The sequence below is a fragment of the Callithrix jacchus genome, chromosome 2, assembly GCF_049354715.1.
Source record: "Callithrix jacchus isolate 240 chromosome 2, calJac240_pri, whole genome shotgun sequence".
Lineage (NCBI taxonomy): Eukaryota > Metazoa > Chordata > Mammalia > Primates > Cebidae > Callithrix > Callithrix jacchus.
The window spans coordinates 10,434,565-10,449,028 of NC_133503.1; the positions used below are offsets into that span (position 1 = coordinate 10,434,565).

The 14,464-nt window shown below is 48.3% G+C and overlaps 2 protein-coding genes across 9 annotated transcripts in view; both read right to left on the minus strand.

Moving 5' to 3' along the window:
- The window catches only part of POM121C (POM121 transmembrane nucleoporin C), a 61,900-nt gene extending 56,617 nt beyond the window's left edge, over positions 1-5,283 (minus strand). The window contains exon 1 of the mRNA XM_008981708.4: positions 5,084-5,283. The gene's annotated coding sequence lies outside the window, so the exon portion shown is untranslated. The remainder of the gene's footprint in view (positions 1-5,083) is intronic.
- A 2,998-nt stretch (positions 5,284-8,281) lies between these two features.
- HIP1 (huntingtin interacting protein 1) overlaps positions 8,282-14,464 on the minus strand; it is a 207,594-nt gene continuing 201,411 nt past the window's right edge. For 5 of the 8 annotated variants that reach the window (XM_035280273.3, XM_035280261.3, XM_054247629.2 and 2 more), the window contains 2 exons: positions 12,356-12,464; positions 8,282-11,595 (listed from right to left, as the gene is read on the minus strand). In XM_035280273.3, coding sequence (XP_035136164.3) covers positions 11,543-11,595; positions 12,356-12,464 — 162 coding nt within the window. In that variant the 3' untranslated portion in view covers positions 8,282-11,542. The remainder of the gene's footprint in view (positions 11,596-12,355; positions 12,465-14,464) is intronic. The other 3 variants (XM_035280268.3, XM_078355066.1, XM_078355060.1) reach the window with 1 other exon arrangement.

Sequence of the window (14,464 nt, forward strand, 5' to 3'; positions counted from 1 at the left end):
TGTGTGGCACCACACTTGGCTAATTTTTGTGTTTTTAGTAGAGGTGGGGTTTCGCCATGTTGGTCAGGCTAGTCTCAAACTCCCGATCCCAGGTAATCTGCCCACCTCGGCCTCTCAAAGCCCTGGGATTACAGGCGGGGCCACCACACCTGGCTGACTCCAGCATTGTTATCGTCATCTCAATCTCATTCCTAAACCTGAAAGCCACATATGCAACTGCCTACTTGATGTTTCCATTTGGATGTCTCAGGAACACCTCAAACTTAACATGTGCCTAGCCAGGTGCAGTGGGTTATGCCTATAATCCCAACACTTTGGGAGGCCAAGATGGGAGGACTGCTTGAGCCTAGAAGTTTGAAGCCAGCCTGGGCAACATAGTGAACCCCCACCTGTCTATTTATTTTTAAAACATTACATTTTTTTTTTTGAGATGGCATTTCACTCTTGTTGCCCAAGGCTGGAGTGCAATGGCGTGATCTCAGCTTACCACAACCTTTGCCTCCCGGATTCAAGCAATTCTCCTGCCTTAGTCTCCCAAGTAGCTGGGATTACAGGCAGGAGCCACACCTGGCTAATTTGGTGTTTTTTGTAGAGACAGGGTTTCTCCATGCTGGTCAGCTGGTCTTGAACTCCCAACCTCAGGTGATCTGCCCACCCTGGTCTCCCAAAGTGCTGGGGTTACAACCGTGAGCCACTGTGCCCGGCCTAATTTTTTTTTTAAAAGAAAAAAAAAACCGTGCAAATCTAAATTCCCAATTTTGCACTCTCCCACCAGACTGGTTTGTCCTGCAGCCTTTCCAAGTCCATAAATAACAACTCCATTCTTAAAGTTCACCTAACAAAAATCCTAGAGTCATCCTTGACTCCTCTCTTTCTCTTCCACAACTGCATACAAAGCATCTGCAAATCTTTTGGGTCTACTTTCTTTTTTTTTCCCCTGAGACAGGGTCTCGCTCTGTTGCCCAGGCTGGAGCGTAGTGGCATGATCCTGACTCACTGTAGCCATGACTTCCCAGGCTGAAGTGATTCTCTCACCTCAGCCTCTCAAGTCACTGGGACTACAGGCACGTACCAGCACATCTGGTTAATTTTTAAATTTTTTTATAGAGACAGGGTCTTGCTATGTTGCCCAGGCTAGTCTTGAACTCCTGGGCTCAAGTGATCCTCCTGCCCTGGCCTCCCAAAGTGCTGGAGTTATAGGCCTGAGCCACCACGCTTTGCCAGGTCTGCTTTCAAAATGCATCGTGCACGTGACTGCTTCTATCTGCTGCTGCCGCTCTCATCCACACCTCTGGCTTGTCTTGCCTGGAGTGCTGCCTCATAACCAGGACCCGTATTCTGACCAGAGTTCTCCTATGAACTATTCTCAACACAGTGGCCAGAGAGATTTTTTTAAAAACACTAAGTTAAATCTCATTAGTCCTCTGTTCAACCTGCAAAGATTCCCATTTTATTCAGAGTAAAAGATAGTCCTTACGATCCCTATCAAGGCGTGACATGACTCCCTGCTCCCTTTTGGATCTCAACTCTTTCTGCCTTTGCTGAACTTTGCTCAGCCTCATTGGCTTTTCCTGCTGTTCTGAACATGCCATGCATATTCCTCTCTGGAATGCTTTTCCTGTGGAGATAAGAATGGCTCTCTTTCCCCTCCTTCAGCTCTCTAAGTATCTTATCGGTGAGGCCTTTCTCAACTACCTTATAAAAAGTAATCACTCCCCACTCCCAAAGAACTTTTTTCCCCCTCACAGTAATTTTCACCATTTGACACATATATTTCATTATTATTATTTTGAGATGGAGTCTTGCTCTGTTGCCCAATATCGGCTCACTACAACCTCAACCTCCCAGATGCAAATGATTTCCGGCTAACTTTTGTACTTTTAGTAGATATGGGGTTTCACCATATTACCCAGGCTGGTCTTGAATTCCTGACCTCGGCCTCCCAAAGTGCTGGGATTACAGGCATGAGCCACCACACCTGGTCTTGACACATATATTTTAGTGTCTATCTTTTCCTACAATAAAGTGGACAATTATGAGGGTAAGACGTTCAGTTCACGGCTTTATTCCTAGTGCTTAACAGTGGCATATGTGCTGGTAGTTGATGATCAGTGTGTATTTTTGGAATGAATGTGACATGTTCTAATAGAAGGATGGAATGAACACTTTGTGGGATGGGTTAATCATGGGAGTTATGGCCAAAAATAGTTTAGAATAGATGATTTACTGCAATAGTTTTCAAACATTTTTTTCTTTTCTTTTCTTTTTTTTTTTTTGAGATGGAGTCTCACTCTGTCACCAGGCTGGAGTGTAGTGGCCTGATCTTAGCTCACTGCAACCTCCGCCTCCTGGGTTCAAGTAATTTCCCTGCCTCAGCCTCCCGAGTAGCTGGGATTACAGGCAAGCACCACCACTCCTGGTTAATTTTTGTATTTTTAGTAGAGGTGAGGTTTCATTCACCATGTTGGCCAGGCTGGTCTCGAACTCCTGACCTCAGGTGATCTGCCTCCCTCAGCCTCCCAAAGTGCTGGGATTACAGGCCTGAGCCACCGCACCCAGCTTTTTTTTTTTTTTTTTAGAATTGGGGTCTCACTCTTGCTCAGGCTGGAGTGCAGTGGCACTACCACAGCTCACTGCAGCCTTGACCTCCTGGGCTCAAGCAATCCTCCCACCTCAGCCTCCTGAATAGCTGGGACTACAAGCGCATGCTACCACTTCTGGCTAATTTTTAAATATTTCTGTAGAAATGGGGGTCTCCCTATGTTGCCCAGGCTGCCCTCAAACTCCTAGGCTCAAGCAATCTGCCCACCTTGACCTCCCAAAGTGCTGGAATTTTGGGACACACACACACACACACACACACACACACACACACACACACGTATATTTTAACTGGAACTCATTTTTTAAATGGAAGCACAATTTGAAAAAGGAATGAAACCCAAAGATTGACATGGGGCTGGAAAGGAAGAAACCCCAATTCAGCTTCTTCCCCTTACTCTCCCCTTGGAACTCATGATGCATCTTAAAGCCCAGCTTGAAAGCCACAGATCTAGAGCTTGGGTGGCATTCTAGTAAGCTAAGCATCTAACCACAGCTGGGAGCCACTGAAAGTTTTAAGCAGGTAAATGACAGATTTATCTATCTATTCATTTTGAGACAGAGTCTTGCTCTGTCACCCAGGCTGGAGTGCAGTGGTGTGATCTCAGCTCACTGCAGGTTCTGCCTCCCAGGTTCAAGTGATTTTCCTGCCTCAGCCTCCAGAGTGACTGGGATTACAGGCATATGCCACCATGCCTGGCTAATTCTCGTATTTTGAGTAGACACAGGTTGGCCAGGCTAGTCTCAAACTCCTAACCTCAAGTGATCTGCCTGCCTCGGCCTCCCAAAGTGCTGAAATTACTGGTGTGAGCCACTGTGCCCAGCCTAAATAACATATTTAGATTTATGCTTTAGGAAGCTTAGTCTCATGAGAATGGGTAGACTGAACGATGGCAGAAAGAGAAAGCAATCGGGAGGACCAAAGAAAAGCCTGCTGCAATAGGCAGGCTAATACTTAAAATACAGGAGGAGGGGAAAGGTGAGCAGTGAGAATGCAAAGAACAGAACAATGGAGACAGCTGTCTAGAACCTGGCATTGCCCAGAAGGCAGAGGCCCTTAAGAGTAAAATCTGTCAGTTTCATGCCTTCGTGACTGGTGAATTTAGTGAATGCACACGAGGTGAAAGGCTGGGAGAGGAAGCAAATACCACCACTTCAGATTCAGACAGTGTCTGAGGTGTGAAAAACGGACATGAGACTGACCTACAAACAGATGAAATGCGGTCCTCAGGTGATACGCCTTGTTAGGAGTCTTTACGAGCCATCTGAACAACCATCGTTGAGATGGTATAGAAGGCCACCAAGTGCTCCAAGTGTGTCCAGAACAGAGAGGCCGGGTGCAGTGGCTCATGCCTCTCATCCCAACACTCTGGACGGTAGAGGTGGGAGGATGGCTTGAGGCTTGGGGTCGGAGACCAGCCAGAGCAACATAGCAAGACTCCGCCTCTACAGAAAACTTTTTAAAATTAGCTGTGGTGGGCAGGTCTGTAGTCCCAGCTACCGCAAAAGCTGAGGTCAGAGGGTTGCTTGAGCCCAGGAGTTCGAGGCTTCCATGATCATGCCACTGCACTCCAGCCTGGGCAACATAGGGACACTCCATTTTTACAAAAAAATAATTAGCCAGGCGTGGTCAGCTGTGTGCACCTGTTGCCCCAGCTACTTGGAGGCTGGGGTGTCTTGAGTCCAGGAGTTGGAGGCTGCAGTGAGCCATGATAACACCACTGCACTCACAGCCTGGGTGACAGAGATCTTGTGTCTCTGTCTCTGTCTCTCTCTTTATTTGAGACAGTCTTGCTTTGTCACTCTGTCTGGAGTGCAGTGGTGCGATCTCTGCACTCCGCAACCTCTGCCTCCAGGGTTCAAGTGATTCTCATGCCTCAGCTTCCCAGGTAGCTGGGACTACAGACACATGCTACCATGCCCGACTAATTTTCCTATTTTTAGTAGAGACAGGTCTCACTCTGTTGGCCAGGCTGGTCTGTAACTTCTGACCTCAGGTGATCCTCCCGCCTCAGCCTCCCCGAAGTTCTGGGATTAAAAACATGGGGCCACCGGGCCCACCTAAGACCTTGTCTCTTAAAAAAAAAAAAAGGGACAAAATGGGGGCTGGAGGAGGGAGCCGTGCAGAACAGACACAGAACCTTGGGGAACAGAGGCACAGTGCTGAGTTGAGTAGAAACCACGGCAGGAGCACCAGGCAGAGACGGAAGACCGAGTTTCATCGAAGGAGTGGGATCCTGATACACAAGGAAGCTGGAGCACAGGAAATGGGGATGAAAATGGCGAACGCACGACCTGCCGCAGCACTTGCTGAGCCACACTCCGCACCTACAACGCGCTGGAACTACTTTTAAATTGTCACGTGCTTGAAAAAACCCAAGACACGCAACACTAGAGTTAGGAAGCCACTGGTGACCTGCCCAGGGCCGAACTCGGGGGACGCGAGAGGCCTAGTCGGCCCCAGGGCGCAGAAGGGACTCACCCGACCAGGCCACGTCCAGGCAGGGGCCCCAGGGGGCGGTGGCCAGACCACGGCCACAGCCAAGTGTCCAGCCCAGGCGGCTGCGGCCTATGAGGCCTCAACTTGCGCCAGTCCCGGCCGCGAGGACCAGTCCCCAGCCTCCCTAAGCCGCTAAGCCTGCAGCTCCGTCGCCCGCGACGGCCAGGGCAGGCGGAAACCTCGTGGTCCCGACGTGCACCGCGCGCGCTTGCGTCACTGAGGGGCGACTCCCGTGACAGTGGTGCGAGGGGGCTGGTTGCCAGGCAACGAGGCATGGCTACTCCCTGCCCCCGAGCCGGCTCCCAGAATCTTAGATTGAGGGAGGAAAGAGCAACTGGGTTGGGTCCTACCCTCCTCTTTCACCTTGCAGACTGGGGGACTCCAACCCTATCACCCTTGTGTACAAGAGTGGGAATCTAACTCGGCCCCAGGTGGCCCACACCCCCGAAAGGGACTGAGTGCCTCCAAGGGTGTGGCTTCTCAAGGGCCCCAATCCCTACGCAGATCTGATCCTTGCTGGTGCCAGGTTTTCCTGGGACCTCCGGGAATAAAGCCGCTGCGCACATAGTTGGCGATTTCCCATGGTGAGATGTTGATGGTTGGTTTTTGTTTAGTTCTTTGAAAGTTAATCACATTGTTCTAAAGACTGCCTGGCAGTAGACTGAAACCAAAACCTAGGGGCACTTTATTTATTTTTAACAGTTGCTAAGGGGTTTCCCCCGTCACAATCATTCCATCACAATCTGGCCAAAACTGAACTAAAGCCTGTTCTGCTAGTCTGAGCACTAAAGAAGCACCCCATTGGTGGGCTTCAAACTCTGGAGTGCCTCTGTGTATTTCAAACTGATTCTGGCACCTCTCCACAGCTTTCTTTTCTTTTTTAGACTGAGTTTCACCCTTGTCGCCCAGGCTGGAGTGCAATGGCGTGATCTGGCTGCTCGCTGGCTATACATTTTCACTTGCCCACGCTGTACTTGTGGTTGAGCCTAATCCCTTCCCCACTGCAGGACCCCTTTGCAGTGGCCCCTGTATCTCCATTGACTCTCCTTTGAATAAGGTCTTCCTTACCGTCCTTAACAAGTGTCATTGAATTATCTTACTTTATTTTATTGAGACAGTCTCAGTCTGTCACCCAGACTGGAGTGCAGTGTCCTGATCTCGCTCACTGCAACCTCCACCTCCGGGTTCAAGCGATTCTCCTGCCTCAGCCTCCCAAGTAGCTGCGACTACAGGAACATGCCACCACACTTGGCTAATTCTGTGTATTTTTAGTAGAGACGGGATTTCACTGTATTAGCCAGGATGATCTCGATCTCCTGATCTTGTGAGCCATTTGCCTCCTAAAGTGCTGGGAGGCAAATGTGAGCTACCACGCCTGGCCAAATATATATTTTTAGACAGGGTCTCTTCTCTGTCACCCAGGCTGGAGTGCAGTGGCGCAATCATGGCTTGCTGCAGCTTCGACCTCCCCAGGGGCTAACCTGATTCTTCCATCTCACCCTCCCTAGTAGCTGGGACTACAGATGCACACTCCCACGCCCAGCTATTTCTTTGTTTTTTATAAAGACAGCGTTTTGCCATGTTGCCCAGGCTGGTCTCAAACTGCTTGCCTCAAGCTATCCTCCCACCTCGGCCTCCCAAAGTGCTGGGATTACAGGTGTGAATCACCGTGCCCATCGTGAATCAACGTTAACCAGTTCGGGACTTGCTATTTGATCATTCCCACCGACAGGGTAGTATACAAGGAGGAGTGAACATGTTTAAGAAGTGCAAGCAGATATGTCTTTTTTTTTTTTTTTTTTTAAAGAGATAGGGTCTTGCTGTGTTGCCCAGGATGGAGTGCAGTGGCAAGATCATAGCGGCCGGTCAGTCACCACCATGCTCCATTGCCAGGCGGAAATATTTATTTGAAAAATTGAAAACACCGATGCAATGTATTATACAAAGAAAGGTCTTAACACCATAATAAAAGTATTGTTGGAGGGAATAGAAGCCAGTGGTCACCTGCCCTGGGAAGGTAGGCACTCAGTGAAAAGTGAAATTCATTTCAAGGAACTACCCTAATGGAAAACTGGGGGAAAGGTTATAAACAGAAGAAAAACAAACCCAACCCTATCCCTGCAATCCGAAGTGTGAAAGAGTTTGTTCTAAGTTTGAGACAATTGCGTTGTCACCAAGATGTAACCGAACCCCCTCGGTTTGCCCCTATGCGTGGTAATCAGTTTCATTTAGGGCCTTCAAACCTGAGGTAGTTGAGGGTCACCTGAAAGACATGTCTGGAAAAATCTACTCTCAGAATCGAACCCAACGGGATTGGAATAGTTTCTTTTGGCTTTGGCTCCTGACAACACCATGGGATGGTGCTGATCCTGTATTTGGCCTGGACCTGGGGGAGGAAGGAATTTGACAGCAAACAGCTGGCCTGGTTTGCTGCGGCGATGGCTGGCAGGTCCGCGGTGGTGGTTTTCTATGCTACACGTGGTGCAGTTTCTGGAGGACAAGGATGGCAGAGAGAGAGCAAAGCCAGTTTGCTTGGAAAGCCAATGTTGGAACTGACGGCTTTCACTTACAGGATTTCCAGAGATCTGGAAAGGTGGTGGAAGGCAGCAAGATACTGACTGGTTATTAAAGACCACAGTCAAGCGGAGCCAGGAGACCCCTCTAGACTGAGGAGCTAAGAGAGAACCTCCCAGCTGCAAGCTGAGAACTAGCTCCTCTGCCGGGTTGAGAGACCAAAGCCAACTAATCTGACTGGAGCGACATGTATATGTGATCCCCGTGTTACCTGGTGGCATAAACCTTGCTTTCTGACTTGGTAGCTGGGATGGTTCCAAGAAAAGATGCTCTAGACGGTGGTTCTTCCAGCCACTGGGTTAAGGGACCCGTATTCCGGTGGGATTTGGGGGATACTGCTATGGACGGCCACATCAGCAAATAATCGAAACTAGTCTCATTTAAACTCCTTCCTCAGATATAAAATAACCCTGCCAAAGTGGCTCTTCTATTTCTTTCTTTCTTTCTTTTTTTTTTTTGAGATTGAGTCTCACTGTCACCCAGGCTGGAGTGCAGTGGCGTGATCTCGGCTCACTGAAACCTCTGGCCCTCAGGGTTCAAGCGATTCTCCTGCCTCAGCCTCCCAAGTGGCTGGGATTATAGGTGCCCGCCACCATGCCCAGCTAATTTTTCTATTTTTAGTAGAGATGGGTTTTCACCGTTTTGGCCAGGCTAGCCGTGAACTGCTGACCTCGGGGGATCCACCTGCTTCAGCCTCCTAAAGTGCTGGGATTATAGGCATGAGCCATCTCGTCCGGCCTCTTTCTCTTATGATGTAAACAAACATCTTTTCTCTAGAGGTCTCAGGGCACTGGATTACAAACTTAAGTAATAGATGCAGCTGTTTTTCAACTTCTTGTCGATCCCAAGCCATTATTTTGTTGCTGTCCCATCTTGTTGTGACCCATTTACACTTACCCAAGACTTTCACTAGTGATGCTCAGTGACTCATTTAAAGGCTGGCAGGTTCATTGTTAGCTTTAAGATGTGATTCCCGTTTTAATCCAAGGTGTGTCATCAAATACTTCAGCTTCATTTTTAGAAGAGTCACAATAGGACAATTTGATTTTGTCTAGAGAATGGGGTAGCTGTTCTGAGCTATTACAAAAGTAATTATGTGACATCTGACAGGTACTTCTCATGTGACACTGAATTAGCTTCTGATTCAGTGCACTTCCGTTTAAGTGCCTTCTTAACCATCATGACTCAGGCTAAGTTGATAAGGTTTTAAACATTTCTGTGGCTTCTTTTTAGAAAGACTATTATTCAGAGAATTTTTTCTTTTTAAAGAGATGGAGTCTTGCCCTGTCACTTAAGCTGGAGTGCAGTGGTGCAATCATGGCTCACTGCAGCCTCAAACTTCTGGGTGGGGCTCAGGCAGGGAATCTTTTTTTTTTTTTTTTTTTTGAGACAGAAGCACAATCAGGGCTCACTGCAGCCTAGACTTCCCAAACTCAAGCAATTCTCTTGCTTTGGCTTCCCAACTAGCTGAGACTACAGGCATACACCATCATGCCCAGCTAATTTTTTTTTTGTTTTAATCTTAGTAGAGACGAGGTCTTGCTATGATGCCCAGGCTGGTCTCAAACTCCTGAGCTCAAGCAATCCTCCCACCTTGGCCTCCAAAGTGCTGGGATTACAGGCATGAGCCACTGCGCCTTGCTGGGCAGAGAATCTTAATTTGATCCAATATATTAGAATGTTTGCCCCACTGGTAATTTGGAACATATGAGTTGGAATGGCTGAGATCTAGAAGTGAGGATAAGCCACTTTTGGGAATACTGACCCATATCGAGAATACACTGATTGGGTTAGTTGCCGCAACTGGGACAGGGATGCTTACGCACCATTCCTTCTGAGCCTTGAAACAAAAAAATACTAGGCAGAAGCAGCACTGAACATAATACTGCCCAATCTCTGCTGCCGACACTTCCTCAGCCTAGTATGGAGGTCACACGTCTGAGTATGGTCAGCGGAGGTCCTGGGAGAGTATTTTTTGAATGTCCCACTTAGAAAATGCACAGAGAGGGAGTTGGGGAAGGGGGCGGGTTAGGGAGAGGGGGGTTGGTTCACAGTGATCAGATAGAAGTCTCACGACCCGTCATGTAGCAAAACCTAGCAGTGTTCCGTTGGGGCAGATCCTGGGAAGTGCCTGATGGCTTCCACCAATGAGCTGCTAGAGATAAGGAAGGAAGACGCTGTGTTTTCCAGGATCAGAAGGTCACTTAAATGCTGGGGTCCATCCAGAAGAGGAAAAGTGCCATTGGGCTGTCTACCCCTAGCAAGCTGTTCATGTGCCCTCTGTCCTCATCCTGTCCACAGGGCAGCGAGAGCCTGGGGCATGTGGCTGATGGGAGTTAGAGCCCCTGGTTCCCTCCTTTCTCATTTTCTCGGACCCCAGAGCTCTGAACGATCTCCTTGCTGTGGGATCCGAGTCAGTAACGGTCCAGCACCTTGGCCTCGCTTCTGATTCTTGAAGGCTGATGTAGCCGGGCAGAAAGATGAGCCTTGCCGTCGTCACACCTAAAGTCCTGATTGCTCCAAGCATGTCTCCGTAGGCTGCTGCTGTCTAAGGAGGTTAGTAATAAACACTCAGGGTAGCAAACCAAGTATAGGGTTCTTTCCTGATGGGAGCAATTGCACCTGATCTTCCGGGTTTGTCAATTGCGTAGAAGGTGAAATGATCTTCCGAATCAAGAGGATGCCAAGGCAGGCATCTGCAGAAAGGAGTTGGGGATCGCTCCCATGCTCCGTCTCTGGGCCAAGGGAGATGGCCCACATGATACAGACCATTCACAGTTCATTCCGGGGGAAGTAGTGTTGCTGATCTCACCAGCTCTGTTCAAGCATGTGATAAAGGTTTTTGAGCCTGGTCTCGGGAACTCCTAAGAAATGTGTCCTGTGAAGACCTGGGCTGTAGCACACCCTCTTGTCCCTCTTTCTGTTGTCCTCTCCCTTGTGAAGGTGGACAGAGGCTTTCTGCCGGGGTTCAGCTTTAGGAGGGAAAGGCACTCGCTCTGCTTCTGCCTTTTGAAGAAAGCTGTCACTCAGCAGCTCCGCCTGACCCTGAAGCGTGGCCTAGGTGGGCCAGCACCTGTTCAGCGTGGAGGCGGAGGTGGAGCACCAAGGAGAGGCCTGGGCAGCACCATCGCCGGAGCTGCCACGGTTGGGGGCCCCGGAGACTCAGCCCCAGGGGTGTGCCCTTTGGGAGAGTTGGCTATGTGAGTGAAACTTAAAAAGAAAAAAAACCACCAAAATACCCAACCAGCCACTGTAAGAAGCAGTGGAAATCCATGGCACTGCTCAAAGAGGGGGAGAATGGCCTTGGCATTCACAGCCAGGACACTCCTGCTGTCCCTCTGACTGTGCAGATTTCAGGGTAGTGTCCTGGTTTGGAATCCGTCAGCCCTCTGATGCTCACAAGTTTGTGTAAATGATGAAACTGAAAAGACTGAGAAGAAAACAGAAAAAAAGAAGCATAAGCTCTTCCCTCTCCAAGCTGTCAACAAACAGCAAGCAGCCCTCTCTTAAGGATACCCATCGTGTGGGGGTCAAGCAGTCGGCAGGACTGGATGGAGGTCCTCTCTGTTGAGTGGCCCTGCCCCCCACCACCCCTCTTTGGACCTTGGCTTGCTCATGGGCAGCACTGGCCAGCCTGGATGCTAATTAGGGAGGTGGGGAAAGAACAGCGATGACCATGGGCCCAAACAGAAAGAGTGTCGCTATGGAGGGAGTCTTTGGAAGAGTCATGCAGGTCCACGGCACTGGGTAATGGCAGTGGTGTGGCTGCCCCTGGGACTTCAAGGATTTGGCCTGTGGCTGGGGAAATAACACACACAGAGATGGGTAACAAGGATTTACACTGACATATTGCATGTTGGTTTGGCTCTATTCTTTTTCGGTTACCGCTTCTTGCAATGTCGGTGGAGATGCTTCTGTTCCTAAAAGATAATGATAATTTACATTGCAAAGCACTTCCTGCATGCGTGCATTCATTTAACTAACAAAGCCTGCCACCGTGTGGGTCTCGAAAATACATTATAACCATAACCATGGTGTAATCACCTAGTCCCCAAGTTTGGTGTCTAGGAATGACTAGGATCTGTCTATTGTTGGTGGCCAGAGTCAGTCAAGTCCAATAAGAGTCAACAATCTTGGCTGTGATCAAGCTGACTGCTTTCGACATGCAGACAGCAACATATAGACTCGAGGTGATGGATGGCAAGTCTCTGGGCTGGCAGGCTAACCGTGACTCCATGCCACTCTATTTCTCAGCAACTGATTCCTTCTGTCTTTTGGCAATTGACGCCCTTCACTGGCTCTAGATAGTCAGAACCTTGTGATTCACTTGTCTCTGTCTGTCAGATCTCCACTGACCACTATTCATTCATTTTTCAACTCTCTGCTGGCCAGAAACTAAATTCCCAGGGAGTCGACAGACTAGCTGGTCCTGGGAGGGAATGACAGTGAGTGAGTTATAATAAATGTTTAGGTCTTAAAAGGTGACAACAAAAGCTTTCAATTCACCACAAGTTCACCCAGAGTTAGGCTTAAAGGTTATTTACAACTGAAGAGAAAACAGATTCCATGAAGAGAGAAGAGAAGGAAGAAGCCACCAATCTGGTGGGTTCCTTGTTCTGTTCCATTCTAAGGGAAGGCCCTGGCCACACAGCTTCCCCTCCCCGCTTAGAGTCAGCTCACCTTCTTCCCAGCCCTCAGCAACACCGGCAAGCTCATAGTGCTTTTTCCGAAGCTCTCCCAGTTTTTGACGCTCCTTCTGTAATTCATTTTCTAGCTCTAGCACCCTAACCTGTAAGGGAAAGTAAGTGGGGTTTTCTTTTGATCAGCTCTCTAATTTTTATTTATTTATATTTTTTATCAAGATGAGGTCTTGCTCTGCTGCCCAGACTGGTAGTGAACTCCTGGCCTCAGGCAATCCTCCTGTCTTGGCCTCCTAAAGTGCTGAGATGACAGGCATGAAACACCAAGCCTACATCTATCTGATTTTGATCATCCCCTTTCTGCTGCATTGTGGCTTTCCTCTTCTTTTTTTTTTGAGATGGAGTTTCTCTCTTGTTACCCAGGCTGGAGTGCAATGGCGCCATCTCGGCTCACCGCAACCTCCGCCTCCTGCGTTCAGGCAATTCTCCTGCCTCAGCCTCCCGAGTAGCTGGGATTACAGGCATGCGCCACCATGCCCTGCTAATTTTTTGTATTTTTAGTAGAGATGGGGTTTCACCATGGTGACCAGGATGGTCCTGATCTCTTGACCTTGTGATCCACCCGCCTCGGCCTCCCAAAGTGCTGGGATTACAGGCGTGAGCCACCGCGCCCGGCCGGCTTTCCTCTTCTTCCATATTATTCACCCTGTCTCCATACTTTATCCAGTCCTCAATTTCAATTCTCTTCTCTGCTCTCGTTTTTCCATTCTCCCATTCATTTATCTATCCCAGTAGCTCTTACGTTTTACTCACTGGGATCCTCTAATGGAACTGAATAATGCTTTACAAGTGCCTAAATGGGAAGTGGGCTTATCTTCTGTTCCTCTGATAAATCAGTATCTAAAAGCAACTCTAATGGCTAGCCTCACTGTATGGTGAGTTCCAATCCAGCTGTAACCCTTCCTCAATCCCAGTTCCCTGGAAACCCAGGTGGGAACCAAATATGACGGTTCTGATATACCTTTCAGGTATTTGTGCAACTGAGGCTTATTACTGCTACAAGAAAAAGCATGGACAATCTTACCAAAGGAAAGGGCGATCTCAGCTAGCTCTATTTCTCATGAATGTAATTTATTTTATTTCTTAATTCAAGGAATATTTGTTGGCTGGTTGCGGTGGCTCATGCCTGTAACCCCAGCACTTTGGGAGGCCAAGGCAGGTGGATCAGTTGAGGTCAGGAGTTTGAGACTAACCTGACCAACATGGTGAAACCCGGTCTCTACTAAAAATATACAAAATTAGCCAGGTGTGGTGGCACATGTCTGTAACCCCAGCTACTTGGGAAGCTGAGGCAGGAGAATTACTTGAACTCAAGAGGCAGAGGTGGCAGTGAGTCAAGATTGTGCCATTGCACTCCAGACTGGACAACAAGAAAGAAACTCCATCTCAAAAAAACAAAACAAAACAACAACAACAAAAACAAAAGAGTATTTGCTGAGCACTGATCATGTATACCAGGCTGTTATAGGTGCTGGAGACACAGTGGTAAACAGACAGACAATGTCTCTGCTTACCTTGTAGAGGGAAGGGACAAACAATTGAAGAAAAGATCAGATTATAAAGAAATGATACAGGGAGATGTGAAAAATACTATGAAAAGTCAGTCAAGTCTATTCTCAGAAAGTCATTTTTCAGCTTATGTGGCCTTAAGAGCTCAGCTATCTGGAACCCTGGAGAATATTCCAGGCAGAAGAAACAGCCAGAGCAAAGGCTCTAAGGCAAGACAAATCCGGAGGTGTTGGGAGAAGGAAGGAAGTTGTACATGAGATACACGAGAGAGGGGTAGGGTTGTGAGAGGAGGTTGAGAACCAGGCAAGTGTCATTTTTCACCCAGGCTCGTGGCCCAACGAGGAGCTTGGATGTTGTGCATGCAAAGGAAAGCCATTGGGAGGATTTAAGCAGAGAGGGGTCATCCTGAGATTTACATTTCTAAAATAAATCACATAGAGAATGAATGAATTGTAGAGAGGGTCAAGAGTAGAAGCTACTAGACCCAGTGAAGTGGTTCTTTTTTGTTTTGAAACTTTTTATTATGGAAAAAGTAAAATGTCTGCAGAGGTATGGAGACTAGTAGAGTGACCTCACTGTA